The 16,661-nt window shown below is 36.6% G+C and overlaps 1 protein-coding gene across 2 annotated transcripts in view; it reads left to right on the forward strand.

The window, feature by feature from the left end:
* Positions 1-16,661, forward strand: part of LOC150095214 (serine/threonine-protein kinase Sgk2-like) — a 279,354-nt gene that overhangs the window by 125,915 nt on the left and 136,778 nt on the right. For both annotated transcript variants that reach the window (XM_090410485.1, XM_090410484.1), the window contains exon 7: positions 13,852-13,957. In XM_090410485.1, coding sequence (XP_090266611.1) covers positions 13,852-13,957 — 106 coding nt within the window. The remainder of the gene's footprint in view (positions 1-13,851; positions 13,958-16,661) is intronic.

The following is a 16,661-nucleotide window of genomic DNA, read 5'->3' on the forward strand; positions in this document are numbered from 1 at the left end:
TTTAACTTTTCTTAAACCATGGTGGAACACTGGTTGCACAGCAGCCAAGAAAGGTTAGAGTATCTTTCACATTTCCAACATCTTCGAGCCTGAGTAAGATGTATCTGTCATTGGAACCAAAAGTAAGCTTGGGTACAAATCTTCTGTAACAAGGACAATCAATAGCAAAAAAAAAAAAAAGTCTGGGATAAAATCTAGAAAACGAAGTGCAGATATACTGCTTTCAATCCTTCAACATAATGAATGTACACTTGCATACCCAACAGCAATCACTGATACTCTTGGGGAGATCTTTGCCAAAACATCAGCAATATCTTCTTATCCCCCAGAGTTCCCTGTCCAAAAATTTAAAGCCAAAAAACAGCAAATTCTGTTTTCTTCAAGCAGCATGGAAAACTACAACAGGACATTTACAAAACAAGAAATGAAGGCTTCTTTGCTTAAATGTTGCCAACTGCTATTGAACCAGATAACATCCATTATGAGATGATCAGATATCTATCACCATCTGCCCTGGATCAACTACTGTACCTATTCAACAGAACTTTCTGCAAGAACAGGTTTCTGGATACCTGGCAAAAGGCAATTGTTATTGCCTTTCCCAAGGCATGGAAGGATGCAAAATCCCCGATAAACTATCAACTAATTTCTTTGACCAACTGTTTGTGTAAAATTTTGGAAAAAATGGTTAACTCCCATCTTTTATTGTTTCTTGATAGAAATGGCCTTTTTTTCTAGAAATCACAATCTGCAAATATCATTCAACAACTGATCATTTAGTCCAACAGGAATCATCCATTACATATGTCTTCCTCAAATATGAGAACTTGTATCGGTTTTCTTTGATATTGATAAAGAATACAACACTTCTTGGAGATTTGGAATATTTAAAGATCTCTACAACTTTGGTCTCAGAAGAAATCTTCCTCTTCATCCTGATCCAGAACTCATACTAGGACAAACTTTAATCCCAGTTGCACCTAAAGGCACATTCTTGGGGTTCATATTTGATAAGAAACTCGGTTTCCTTCCTTAACTATGCCAGTTGCAAGATAAGTACTCTAAAGTGATGAACATCCCTTGCACTCTTATCTTCTACCTCCTAGGGTGCTGAATAGATGTTTTTTGCTCCTTTTATAGCATTCATTGATTAGGTTGAAACTTGATTATGGGTTCCCAGTCTTCTGCTTCTGCCCTATGATGGTTGAACTCTGTCTGCCATCATACTATAAGAATTGCAACTAGAGCATTTCAAAACCCCTATGACCCTAGTCATACATCAAGGCAGATGAGCCACTATTGTCACTTCTACATCAATAGCTGATGTACATACACTACCAAAATAAAATCCCTGCCAGACCATCCCATATGGCCAACTGTTTTTGATAGTGATAGAAGAATCTGTACAACATTCATCAGACTCATATAACCCTTTTGGTTTGCAAACAAATGCACTCTCAGAAGTAGGTTAAACAATGTTGCACTGACACCATCAAATACACTACTGCTTTAGCATTCATATATATGCCTGTTTTCACAAATGGCTCAAAGCTGTCTTCTGAGTCAGCAAATTTCTGCTCAGATCCCAGTGGAATGTAAAACCTTCACTCCTGAGTTAAACTACATACAGTTGCAACTGTTGAAAGTGTATTATATTGCAGACATCATATTGCCTGTAGACAGATTCATGAAGTAGCTGTCTATAGGCAATAAGATGGCTAGAGTTGCAGAAGCATCCAGGACTCTCATATCCAACATGCTCTCTCTCTCTCTCTCTCTCTCTCTGTTGTGCAGCTACATTTGCACATGTGCTTTTATTGGATTCCAAGCCATGTTGGGGATTAAGGGAAGTGAGGAATACTGCATCTGGGTCAGCTTGATTCTCAAACTTTCACTGCCCATCCCATACACCAATTATAGGCAGATTATAGGCTAGTAATCCCAGTGGTAATTAACTAGATGTTTTAAGGGCACATGTGTTCTAGATATTGTTATGAATTAAATAATAGTTGGCATCGTCATCACTTTCCTGATATATTATTATTACGTGACACCTCCAACAAGTCCCAAAGATTCATCGAGGGAGGGCTTCTACTGTACATCTCTCCATCTCCACCACTCAATCCACCAACTATACAGACAATTGCATACATCCATGCTTACGACAGGATTTGAACCTGCATCCTTTTGTTGGAGAGTAGTTATGCTAACCACTCGGCCAACCAGGCCAGCACGTACCCTTAAGTGGATATTCAGGCTACTATGACAGCACTTCATGATTAAGTTTACATTATTATTAATCCCCTATCCACGATTTTCTTTCAAATGAGTTTATTACTTGTCAGCACTCCAATATTGTCATATCTAACATTTCGTGCTTCTAACTTCTGACTGAATCAATCCACGTAGACCTTGGTCTTCCTCTGGGTTTCTTTCCTGCCGTCTTGGCATTAAACACCTGTTACTAGCCCTTCTTCTCCCACTCTGTTTTAGTTAAGACCATACTACCTTAGATGAGCTCTGCTTACACATTTTTGAATGCTAACAATGTCAAGCTCCTTTCTAATATCTTCACTTTTAATATGATTTTGCCAGGTGTTTTGACTAATTTTTCTCTTATTCCATATACATTTATCTAACTGGATACCAACCATACAAGCATTGCTTATTCTATTGCCTATTTCAGATTTAACTTGCCATCTTCACTAAAAACTGTGCCTAAATAGCTGAAATATTTTACTTCTATAGGTAATAGAACAATAAGCAATTCAGAATGCAGTTGATGTGTTCAATGTTGCTTGTTTTCATAGTTTTGGTCTTTTATTACTGATTATGGATTGTAACAAATTTCTCATTTCTATGTGAAATTCATTACAACTGCTATTCAATTTAGTTAGAGAATCCCAAAGACTTGTGCTAGATGTGTTTTAGGAGTACATCATCTGTATAAAGCAAAGAGTTAAGTCTTTGACATCTCCAATTCTAATATCAGGCCTAATGTTACTTTCCTTCATAATGTGATCCATATAGATGATGAATAAGAGTGGGGATAATGTGCATCCTTGTCTTACCCCTGTTCTTACATCAAATCAACTTCCTGTATTTCCTTCAATTCTAACAGCTGACTTACAGCTTAAATATAAATTGTGTATTGCTCTGTATAATGTTCCATTTAGCCCATATAATTGTAGTGTTTTGAAAAGTTTTTTTTTTGGGGGGGGGAATCATGTTATCATATGCCGTTTACAAAACTTCAGTACAGATCCTTCATATTCCTGTGATTTTTCAACTATTTGTTAAGTGAAAATCTGATCTTGACGACCTTTATTTGGCCTGAACACAGCTTGTTCTTCAAGTTTTTTTTTTTTTTTTTTTTTTTTCCAGAATATATCCCAACCTCTATACAAGTACACTTATATAAATTCCTCTGTAATTCTTACATTCAGCTTTTTTCCCCCTTTTTATAGATGGGAACTATGGTAGCTCTACTCCAATCAAATGGAATTCGATTTTCTGACCAGGTACTCTACAAAACTTTTATACCTGCATAGTTAAGCATTTCTAGTTGAATATCATCTACTTCAACTGCTCCATCTACTCCAAGTTTTTGATGGGCTTTTTTCTACCTCAATTATTGATATGTCCTCTTTGCATTCCTGTTCAAAATGTTCTGGTAGGTTCTGTCATTGCATTGCTTGTTTTGTTTAACATTCTTTCAAAGTATTTACTCTAGACATCTAGGATATTCTTATCTTCAGTTTTTGTGTCACCTTGATTATCTCTGATTCCTTTTATACATACTCTTTCCTCCATTTCTATGCTTTTTCAATAGCTTCCAGAACATTTTGCCACCTTCCTGATGTTTATTATCTATAAATATAAATAGACTTTTGTTTATCTGCTTTTACACATAGCTTAGCTCTCTTACATTTTTTTCTGTATTTGCCAGCAAAGGTTGGTCGATTGCTAGAGCCTCTGCTACTAATGACTCACACAAAAAGTTAAACAAGTTTGAACGTGGTTAGTAGTTGGAAAGGGATCAATCGCTCAATGCTGTTGGCACACTCTCCTTCAATGAGTCTTTGGACTCCCTGGAGGTGTCAAATAATAATAATACATTTGCTGACTTATTTGCTTGGAACTTTTGGTATACTTTTTTCTTTTCCAGAACTGTTTTGCCCTCTTATGTCTGCCATTGGGTTCCTGTTTTTTTTTTTTATCCTTACAGACAACTTCACCACATACATCCCTTGCTGGATCAATTGTCTTCTCACAGTTTACCCCTGAGACTCCAAGGTTTGGTTCTTGTTTTCCAACTGCTTCAAATTTTCTTCAATAATGTTTGTATAGTCAAGTCTACAGTTTACCTGTAAAAGCTCAACTGTAATTCTTTTTAAAACTTGCTTACATACTGTTCTTTTCAATGTAATATTCATTTTTATCTTGCTTAGTATTAAACAATGGTCACTTCCAATTTTGAATCCCCTGTACGTTCTTGTATCGTGAACAACTTGATATTACTGTGAACAATTACATAGTCAATGAGGCTTTTCTTATTTCTTGTGTCCTCTCTCCACATGAACTTGTGCATATCTTTATGTTGGAACACAGTGTTAGTAATGACTAGAACATGTCCTGAGTAGAAATCCAGCAAATACTTACCATTATTATTAGCTTTGCCCTTTTTTCCATTTCTGAAAATGCTTTTATATGCTTGGTAAGACTAATTTCCTTCTCTGCTGTTTAGATCTCCAACAAGGACCACTTTTTCCATTTTCTTTGGCAACTGCTTGTTTTAATGACTCAAAAAAAATTCTTCCACTTAGAAGAATCTTCTTTGGAAGCATAGGCACAAGTAAGTTTCATTGTCCACTTCCTCATTTTGAAGTGACCCCATATCACTCTACTTCAAACTGAGTTCCAATCAAGAAGTTTTTCTTCATATTTGGTGTTGAATGCTGTCACTACTCCTTTCTTTCCTTGATCATTATTTCCTGAATATATCATCCTATACTTATTATTTAGTAAGATTTCTCCTGTTTTTGTCTTCTTTATCTCAGTAATGGCCCTTATGTCCATGTGGTACTTTTCCAGTTCTTCCGCAAGTTCAATGTCCTTTCCATTAATACTCCTTATATTGATGGTTCCTATATTCAGTTCTGACTTCTTTGGGTTTATTCCTCTTTTTCTAGATATTGAGGAGCTTCTATTATTATCACTCAAAGTACTACTATTCTTGTTTACAGTCACTTCAATTTCCCCAGTTCCTCTCTCTCCTGATCTTTTGCTCCAACACTTACTTCCACTAATGTATAGAAAGACTTATGTGTTCATAATTATTTATTGACTTATTGCTGATATTTTGCTGGTGTTATAACCAGCATCTTCAGAGCACAAAAACACAGTTTGTCACAGTATGGGAGACTACAACAACATGGTGTAACAAAGGGACTAGTTTAACAAAATTGTAGTAACAACACAAAGACTAAAGTCCTAATTAGGTGCTCTCTATCTAAAAAAAATATATTGTAGCAATAACACAAAAACTAAAGTCCTGAAAAAAAAAAAAAAAAAAAAAAACAAGAGAGAAAGCAGATACTAGTTATGTCTTAAGATGACTGTCTCCCAAATCTTAGGCAAATTTATACAGCTATATTTGTTGAGATTTGGAGTATGTTTCAGAACTTCTGTTGCTTCTAAGAACAATCTATCTGACTTGTAAAAGCTTCTCTGCAGTACTTTTCTTCCAGTTGATCCTGTGTGCAGGAGTATCCAAAGCATGGTCTGCTAGGCCCGACTTACCATAGTGATAGTGCCGGCTGTATCTTTTATGTTCACTGATGCGGATGTCCACAGTTCTTCCTGTTTGGCTGTAGTAGGCTTGATCACACGAGTAGGGTACTTCATAGACTCCTGGATGTGATAAAGGAGGGATGCTGTCCTTGGGCGAACGGATGAGAGTTGCTAATTTGATACACAGTCTGAATACAATGCGTAGTTGATGTTTATTGAGAATTCTAGATATCTTTTCCGATGTGCCCTTAACGTATGGGATGGTGACTGTTTTGTTGTAGTTCTCCATGGTGGATAGTGGGAGCAGTTTCTTAGGAGCATTTAGTATTTTGTTTATCTTATGGGGATTATAGCCATTGGCCAGGAAGGTGTGGCATAAGTTAGCTGAAAAGAGAACGTGGCTAGAGAGCCACGTTCTCTTTTCAGCTAACTCAGACGAAGGCCGCCAACACATTGTAAACTGGACTCGGACTTCTAACATCCATGTGTGCTACGATGAACTCAAAAGAAAGATTGTCGAATCCAGGGAAATTTCTCTAGATTCCTCTCATATCAACAACAGCTTGAGTTACAATCTCTCTGATGTACACGTTGCTTCTGTTCAGTACTGGCGCACTCACGATAGCGCATAGTATACGTCTGTTTGGAACTCATACTCGCATTTGTTTTTCAAATATGCTACTGTCTTTTTATACTTGTTCTGTTATTACAATTTTAAGTCTCTGTAATTTTTTTATATATTTCTTTGATTGTGATACCTGAGGATGTTGATCTTTTATCTCTCGGTATTAGTCATTAAAGGTTTTTCATATATATATATATATATTGATAGAGGCGCCTAATTAGGACTTTAGTCTTTGTGTTGTTGCTACAATTTTGTTAAACTAGTCCCTTGTTACATCCCGTTGTTGTATCTCCCATACTGTGACAAACTGTGTTTTGTGCTCTGAAGATGCTGGTTATAACACCAGTGAAATATCAGCAATGAGTCAACAAATAATTATTTACTTATAATTCTGGGTTCTGATATATACCGTCAAAATTAAACAACACTTACTTCCTCTGCTCTCTTGCTTAAATCACTCATTCCTCCTTGCATCAATAGTCTCTCTAACTGGCTCACACCACTCAAATGCATTCCACACATTCACAAACTTCACTCCTTTCTCTTCACACAGCTCTACCACCATGCCATTCATGATCCCTGCTCTTTGTCTCAACTCGCCATTATCATACCTAGGCAACAAACCAACCACTCTTACAATCGCACTATTATCCTTCAGTCTCCTCATATCCATTCTTACATACTCTTTTTGTCCAAACAAATCATTTGTTCCAACAACCAGCACCAGATTACTTGCTCATCTGCTTCTCTTATCTAATGCATCAATTATCCTGCTAATTCTCCCTCCGGGAAAACACACCTTTTGGAATCTATCATTTACCACATCTCTGATAATGGAATTGCCATACATCACTATCCTTGTGACATTTGTCACCTCTTTTTCTCTGCTTTCCTTCATCCTAATCTTTTCTACTCATCCATTCTTATTTGCTAAACTTCTTATCACATTATGCATATTTTTCATTTCACTTCTCATTCTTATCAACTCATTTTTCAAGTCTTGCATCCTGTCAGTTACGCTATCTGTCAGTCTGTCATTTGCTTCCTTGTTCTGAGTTTCATTTGCATCCATAGTGTCACTTGCTTCTGTTTCTTCAGCTATACTTTCTTTTGCTTCTGTAATCTTGATTGCTTCTGTTATGTGTTTAATACAGTTGCAGCTGCTTCCATTCCATGATTCATACAATCACTTGCTCCCATAATTAGCATTCTTTCATTCTGCCCACCAGTTTCACATTTATCAATAACTCATAGTCTAACATAATAGCACACTTTGGAAATATCCATACCTTCTCTCACCTCCTGTTCAGTCTCTCCACATTCTGCCACTTATTCACATTGCATTCATGACAATGTACCATTAATTACATTTGATTTTTGTTCTGTGCAATGAGCTGATCTCATTCATACCACCATTTTGTCGTCATTCGTTGCAAACTTCAAATGTAGTAAAAATAAAACTGTTTCTATTCATTTCAGCAGCAACTTTCGACTTCCTTTCACTAAGTGACCATGTGAAATTAATGACATGAAGCAAACAAATAAAACTTTGAATATGCAATCCATAGGATTATATGCTATTCATTCCACCTAGCAACTTAACGGACACACATATAATATCACAAATGATAATTATTAATTTCTTTCTTAGTAATGAAAGAATTTCTATTCCTTGCATGGCTTATTAATGATGGTTCACATATTTTCATTTCAGATATAATTCAAATAAACTAATCAAATATTCTCCTTAATTATTATTTTCTAATATATCCTAAAACAAACACATTAGTCCTCCCCCCCTCCCACAGATTTGGTGACAGTCAAAGAATAATCATATGTGGTGCATCTGCCAAAACTCAAGCATGAAATTTCTGTGGGACACAGTGTTTTCTCTCGTCCAGCCAGATAGTTGGGGTGGTGACTAGTGCACGATTGCCCTAATGTGAACATGTTAAGTAACTTAAATGTGTCCATCATATCACCTCTTTTTTTTTTTTTTTGCCTAACAGCCAACTTTTGCAATCTCAACCTCTCAATTTATCCTCATAGGGAGCATTCCACAGGTATCAGCATGTTGGTCATTTACCTCTGAATCCTCTTTACTACTTCCTCATTCCTAAGAAACTCAGATGATCTGACCTGAGCACAGCAATCCAGATGTAGATGTATCGAGGCCATATAAAGAGGAATGACAACTTCCTTATTTCTGTTTATTAATATGTTCTTCAATAACCAAGTAATCCTGTTAGCTATCTTAGCAATATGCCCTCTAAACTTCAACTCTCTATCTACTACTATCCCCCAAATCCCTGGCTTTATCAGTTTTGTGGGGCACAATTCCCTCAATGTAGTTCACAACTTGTAATTTATTTATCCCAAAATGCATAACTATACTTTTCCACATTAAACTGATACCCATAATCTTTTGCCAATACTGAAAGAATATTTAAATCATCCTGAAAGTTTTTCACATTGCCTTGATTAATTATCACTATTATCCTACCCAATTTTTTATCATCACCACACCACTGAACATTTTCCTTCAAATTATTTCCTATATCATTTATGTACAAATAAAACATCAGCCAAGCACAGAGCCTTGTGGCATACCACTAGTTGTCACTTGCTCTCTCTCCTGAATTCTGCTCCTCCATATCCATCCCATTTGTCCTGATTTGTGTAACAGAGTTCTATGTGGTATTCTGTCAAACACCTTTGCAAAATCTAGCATAATGATCATGCGGAAATTCCATTTATATAACTCAGCTGTTCAGATTTGTGAAGGGTCAGTCATACTGACCCTGCACAAAGCCATGCTGAACCTCATAGAATATCATATTCTTATCCATCCATTTTTGAATTCTCTCTCTCTCTCTCTCTTTGACTAACTTTTCCAATGCTTTTAGCATCACCTTTGCAAAGTGGTCGCTGAATAACTCTATTATTTTGTCCACTTCTGTCATCTTGCTACCATCAGAAAGTTTACCCTGCCATAGTCATTCTTCCTCTTACTTGCCATATAACAAAAGAACTCTTTTGGATTTTCTTTGGTTAGCTTAGCTAATTTCTTCTCTTAATCTGATTTTGCCTTCCTTACTATGCTTTTCACCTTTCTTACCTGATCCTCATACTTTTTCATGAGCTTGCTGGTCATGAAAATTTTCTCCTTATATGCACTCTACAATTTTTTTTTTTTCAGCTGATGCTTAGTAATACTACTCATCCATCCAACTCTTACCTGATTTGTCCTTCTGACCTTGGATTTAACAAGGTCAGGAGGAAAATCCAAGTCAAATATACACTGTGAATCGCTTCCTTTACCTTCTTGACTATCCCTCATGCACTGTGATCATACTTCCATTGCATATTTTTATTCCATGGTGCTGCTTTGAGCTGCCTCCTAAGCTTGTCATAATCACTTTCCTTGTAGTCCTTGTAATTCTACATATACCCCTTTCTTAACTGAAAATTCCACATTTTACTACCTTCCAGGTCAAGACTCCAATTGGGAAGAGTGATCATTCAGATACTGCTTCAAGTAGTTATTTCTCATTGAGAGTATAAATTCCATTTCCTTCTTGCTATATGGTCTTTCCTCCTTCCTGGCTATGTCTCCGAAAGTTGAAGTCTGCTATAATAATTATTCGACGTGTATTCATGATACTAATCTGCTAATTCATGTATTCCTCATCATCCCTGTTTCTTCCCCCCCCCCGGCCTATATGCAGCAGATTTTATATTTTGTGGTATTGAATGTCTGTCATATTAGCTGTCTTCCAACTATCCACCAAATCGTGCATTTACATTTCCTCTGTGTCTTCCCATAATCAACACACCACAGTTCTGATAAGATCCTTTCCGGGGTTTCTACCACAACTTAAACCAGATTGCTAAATTTGCCCATAGTAAGCAGTGTGATGTTGGTGTGACAAATGCCTTATATTGTGGTAACACTGTTGCCTTGTCTCTATTAGCATGTATAATAAAAAAATATGGTAACTTTTCCTCTTCTTAATGTCTAATAAAGAGGTATAATAGCTTCTCTTCTCATCAGGGTGTTTTTTCAATAACCGTGTAATCCTATGACACATTTTATTCACTTTAGCAATAAGCCCTCTGAACTTTAATTCCTTAACTTCTAACACCTCCAAATTCCTAGATTTGTTATTCTATGATATTCTATGAGGTTTTCTGCAGTGCAGTTCCATCAGTATAGTACAGAGCTGATAATCATAACCTTACACTGACAGCTAGCTATTCTCCATTGCCCATACTGCCAGTCTGTTTAAATTATCTCACAAGATTTCTACATCATCTTTATTAGCTATTGCTCTACCCAGTTTTGCATAATCAGAAACAAATGAATGTTTCTCCTAAGAGCATTTCCTATATCATTAATGTACAAATTAAATATTGGTGTGTTCTAAGTATGGGGTCTGTGGCACAAAGAGGCCTTCTCTTGGGCTCTACTCCTGAATAAACTGCTATGTATATATCTCTCTCTCTATTAAGCCATCCTGTTATTAACATCATCAGTTTAACATCAATTCCAATTTGCTGCAATTTACATAACAGAATCCCACATTGATTCCTATCAAATGGCTTTTCAAAGTCCAGCTTGTAGCCTTTACCTTCACAATATCAACCTGTCCTCAATTTGGTATCCCATTCTTATTCACCCATTCCTTGATTTTTCCCTTAACTAACTTCTCTGATACTCTGACTGCCACTGCCCCTGAGAAACTGATCAATTGATAATTTGTTACCTCAGTTTTGGAGCCTCCTTTATGCAATGGAAATCTTTTCTACTCCCTTTTATCCACCAGAGATGAAACTTAAATAATTTTATAAACAGCACTGCCAGTTCCCTGGCACGTTCTTGTAACAATATGATCCCAAAGTTGCATTCACATCAAAGAATCTGTGATATCCTATGCACCTCCAATTTATCTACTTCTATTTCCACATTATTCCCCTGCCATACGTTACTGCAGTATTTTCACCTGGATGATATACCCTTGTAAATTGATTGCTCGGTAATGCTACTATTTTGTCTTTTTCAGTCACCTCTCTAAAATCTCCATTTTTCAGAATTTTTACACTGTTATCATTCTTCCTTTTACTTGCCACACTGAAAAAAATTCTCTGAGATTACCTTTGGCTTGTACAGCTAATTTCTTCTCATACTTTGGTTTTGCCTTCCATACTATACTGATTACCTTTCTGACCTGAGCTTTTTCTGTTTATATGCTTGTTGATCATCTTTCTCTTTAAATACTTGCCACAAACTTTTGTGTAGCTCCTGTTTTGCAATTCATTCATTCATTCATTTCATTCTCACTTGATTTAACCTCCTGTTTCTAGGTATACAGTCATCTGTTTCTTCCTTTAAACACTCCTTTACCATTTTCCATGTGCTACAAACATGAAATCTCTACAATTTTTTATGCCATGGCATTGTTCCAAGCATTTGAAAATTTCACATGTTTAGCCATGTCCCAGGCCAGGACAACATGGTCACTCTCACCAGTTGGTGGTAATGTGGTCACCTTGGTTAGAGATAAATCTTCTGATCATTGACTAGATCTAGGATTCTGAAACTCCTGACTTGCACAATTATTCTGTAATGACTGCATAAATTCCATTTCTTTTAACCCGTGTAACCTTTCCTTTTCTAGCCTATGTTCCCATAGTTGAATTTTTCCCATAATTAATTTTCCCCCTCCCCACTCATTGAACTTATTTGTCTATGCCTACCATCTACATCATTCTTTGCATCTTCTGACTTATAGCAGCCAATCTCTCATACCTAATGGAGTCGAATGCTGTGCTTTCACTGAACTACTCTTTTCGGCTGCAGTTTATCTGCTATACCATAATTGCTCCCTTGGCCTTGTGAGAAATCAGTTATGGTACGAAGGGACAAGTGATACTTCTCACTTGTCCTTCCAAATCCTGCTAAACCTCTCTCTCTCTCTCTTATCCTTATTTTCTCGTTCTTCAAACAGCTGCTGCTCTATCTGTCTGATACCAAACCCATTTAAGTGTAGGTTATTTAAAACCATTCCAGTTTCCCTGTGTAGTTACGTCATACATTCATGAATTGCACCTTTTGTCTCAATTCATCTCTCAACTTTATCTGAACTCATCTTTATCTCTGAACATTTCTGAGAAATGACTGGCCGTAAAGAAAGTAAAACACTTTTCAGTTTTAGGTGGGTAGAATATTTTCATTGCTTATTTTCAAACCACCATTCTGCTTGTTGGAGGCTTGAAGAAACTAGAAAAAGTGCTGTGTTTTGTCTTCCATAGTAGAGCTGCTAGATTATCTAACTCTTTGTCTAGCTTCACTGCAAACATACTACAGGTTTACAACTTTTTATGATTGAGATTCACATTGAAAAAAAAAAAAAATTAAGAATTTTATATCTTTGTTAGATCAGCTTGAATAAGTTCTGTACTTTTGGAATTTATACAATTGCTAAGGGATAATTACCTGAAGCAATATATTAGAGGGAACTTGGGGTTTACGAGTGTTGGATCTGGTAATAGCATCAAAAGATATTTCCATATTCAAGTTAGGCACTCTGCTCTCCAACTGGGGAAAGTAACCATGCAGGTCTTGTTCTGAGAAGTTGCCATGTGGAATTCACTGGCAAGAAAGGGTTTATGTTGAACTATAAATCTGGTAATTATGACAGACTTAGGTGTTATCTTGGAGCAGTGCCATGGCTTGAGAGGCTACAAGGAAAGAATGTAAGTAGTGCATGACAAGTGGTTAGAGATTGCTTGCTAGTAACAGTATCAGACTGTGCACACCCAGGGTCAAGAGGATAAACCAAGTTGGAATTAAGCAGATGAGTAGGGATACGAAGTAAGAACTGCAAGAAAAGAAAACATGTTTGGTTTTCTTTTCTTTTCAAGCTGTTTGGTTTTGAATTCCTGCTGAAGCAACTCATGCCACATAGCCATTGTATCATGTGTGTAAGGTGCACCTTCTTTTTGGTTGTTTTGCATGTTTTATTGGTATGAAAAACTGAGTTTCTGTAAGGAAAACTGTGCTCTCTCCATGAGACTAACTAACTCATCTTGATTAAAAAGGCTTTATAAAGGTTCTTCACATTGATTGTATTCTAACCTAGGTCTTTGCAACCAAAAGTTTACACAGTTGATGGGCATCTTTCCCAGTGAATTTTGCAACTCCATTCTGCAATGGAGTTGCAAAACTCATAGAGAGAGAGAATAAATGGAATATTTATTCTCTCTCTCACACACACACACACATACACACACTTCCCTTTTTATCTGTAGTATTGCATAATTTCCTTTTTTTCTGTCTGAATTTCTTATCAAATTCCATTTATTCAATATTTAATAACTGATAGTTAACTTTACATGAATTTGTCATTCTATATTTGTTCAATTATCTGTAGTGTAAAGCCATGTGATTTTGAATTCCTAAAAGTCATTGGAAAGGGTAGTTTTGGTAAAGTGCTTCTTGCCAAGCATAAAAGTGAAGAAACTATTTATGCAGTAAAGGTATGTTTCTTTTATTGATAAATTAATATATTAATGGCTGTAAGTTATTATTAGTATAACATGATTTCTGTTGCCTTTATTTAGCCTCATTTGCTCAGTGTTAGTGACTGCATGCACATATCATGATATTAAAATTAATTGATAAATTAAAAAATAGTAAACTTGAGCTTGCTGAACCTCCAAAGTTCTTTGATGCAGGCATCAACTTCAACTCCTTTCTGTTTTGATCTCTTCCAGTCCAGGATTCTCATCTCGACTAATTCTTTTTGGATGTTATTCTCTCACCATTGCCATGGTCTTCTCCTTGATTGCTTTCCATCAGGCCTCATCTTGAATGCTTGTTTAGCCATTTTCTCCTCATGCATTCTTTCTACACGTCCAAGCCATCTCAATCTGTCAACTCTGATTTTCATAAGTAAGTAGTAGGAATCTGTAGAGTCCATATAGTTCTTGATTATGGCTCTTCTTCATGCACCTTGTGGTATCTCTTACAGATCAAAAGACTTTTTTCTAAGGGTTTTATTTTTAAAGATCTGCAATTTAAAATTTATTTTTACTGATTAATTTAGTCTCATTATGTATATGGTTTTATAATCCCGTATTGTTAGGAGGAGAGGGGCGACTGTTGATGAATGGATCTACCAGTATATGCAGGTTTTCAGGGATTCATCATGCTGGCATGTAATCAGTGTTTGGGAAGGGTATTGTTATTTTCCTTTTTTAAGGTGAACTGGATCTTAGGAATGTTGATTGCTAAGATATGTGAAGAAAATATTGATAGTATCTAGGTATGGCCAAATGGAGAACATATAATCCATATAGCTTAAAAAAACAGAGGGTTTATGTGAGGGCAGAGTTTAAGGCTTTCTCTTCAAATGTCTCCCTCCATGAAGTAGTTGGCCAGGGGTGGAGAAAGCAGAGAACCCATGGCCGATCCCTCTGTCTGTTTGCAGAATTTTATTTCCCAAACAAAATAGAGTTTATGGTGAAATGAAACACAGCTGAGATATTAGGAGAAAATAAAGTTGGATAAGGTTTTAAGGTCTATTACTGGAATCTGCCTCAGCCTTGAGAAACTTTCCAAACCTCAACAAATTTGGTGCATGAAATTGCCCTAGTTTGGGCAGCTGCTACTTTTGTGTTAACAGGTGCAAAAGAAAGTGGAGGAATGATGGCTGCCAGTTTATTAGAGCACTGACCATTGAAGTACCTATAAAATAGACACAAAGCTGAAACACTGCATCTGTGAGATAGAGGTTGAAGTGAATCGTTAAGAGAGGGATCATCTGTGAGCAGAATTGCTCTCCTCTGGACAGCATGAAGAACTTTTAGGTACTCCAATCCAAACATGAAAGCAATATTCTAATCATGGGCAGATTTGGATTTGTATATTGTAAAAGAGCTTGGTGTAAAAAAAAAAAGCATCTTGAATGAAAGAGAATGCCAAGTTTTTTGGGATGCTGAGGAAGCTATTGATGTAATGTATATATATGCCAGGAGATGTTAGAGGTGATTGTTAGACCATGTGGAGAGATCTGATCTTATTATTATTATTACCACCCCAAGACCTCATGGAGTCAAAGACTCATCTGGAAGGTCCTTTTATCGCATCATACCGTGTTTTAAACACATTCAAACTCTTTGCAGACACCACATTCTCAGGCAAGGCATTCTAATCATTCATAACTCTGTACAAAAAAAAACCTGCCTCTCACTCCCCTACTCACACCCGCTTTATACAGTTTCCAGAGATGACCTCTAGTTCTCCCCTGATCTCCCACTATTCTTGTAAAACTTCTCCAGCATTGATCCTATAACAACTACCAACTTATAGGTCTCTATCATATCTCCCCTCTTCCTCCTGTCCACCAGACTCTACAAATTACATCTTCTCAATCTTTCGTCATACTCGACATTCCAAAGGTCAGAAACTACCTTAGTCAGTCTCCTTTGGACCCTTTCCAACATCTCTTCATCCTTCTGAAAACCCGGTAACCAAATCTGGGCACAATAGTCCATGTGTGGCCTAATCAAAGCCTTATACAACGGAACAAGAATCTCTCTACCTCTACACTTCAGTGTCCTCCGCATCATTCCCAGAAGCCTTTGTGTTGTCTTCACAATTTTGGCGATGTGTCCTCTAAATTTTAGATCCTTATCCACTATCACCCCCAGATCTCTTATTTCCTCTATCTCCAACAATATATTCTCACCAAGCATAAATTCTGCATCCCATCTTTGTTTTCCAAATTTTAAAACCTTACATTTTGCAACATTGAATTCACATCCCCATTTCCATGCTCGATCACTCAATATATTCAAGTCTTCCTGTAAGGTCACAACATCTTCACTACACTTCATGGTTCATCCCAACTTTGCATCATCTGCAAACAACTGAATATCGCCATCCGAATCTTCACCTATATCATTAATATACAAGTTAAGCAGTAATGGACCTAAAACAGATCCCTGAGGTACTCCACTAGTGACTTTCCTTTTCCTGGATATTGCTCCCCCATACACAACTTGTTGATACCTATCAGATAGCCAGTCTCCACTCCAATGCACCAATCTAATATCCAACCACTTTATAAAATGTGCCACTTTATTGAAATAAGTAAGTAGATTACTAAAACATGACCTCCCTTTAGCAAATCTATGCTGTCCATCAAAGATAATACCATTGTTATCAACCCAACTCTGG

Source organism: Typopeltis vanoorti, chromosome 20 (assembly GCF_054136105.1).
Source record: "Typopeltis vanoorti isolate ZY-2024b chromosome 20, IOZ_Tvanoo_1.0, whole genome shotgun sequence".
NCBI classification, from domain to species: Eukaryota; Metazoa; Arthropoda; class Arachnida; order Uropygi; family Thelyphonidae; genus Typopeltis; species Typopeltis vanoorti.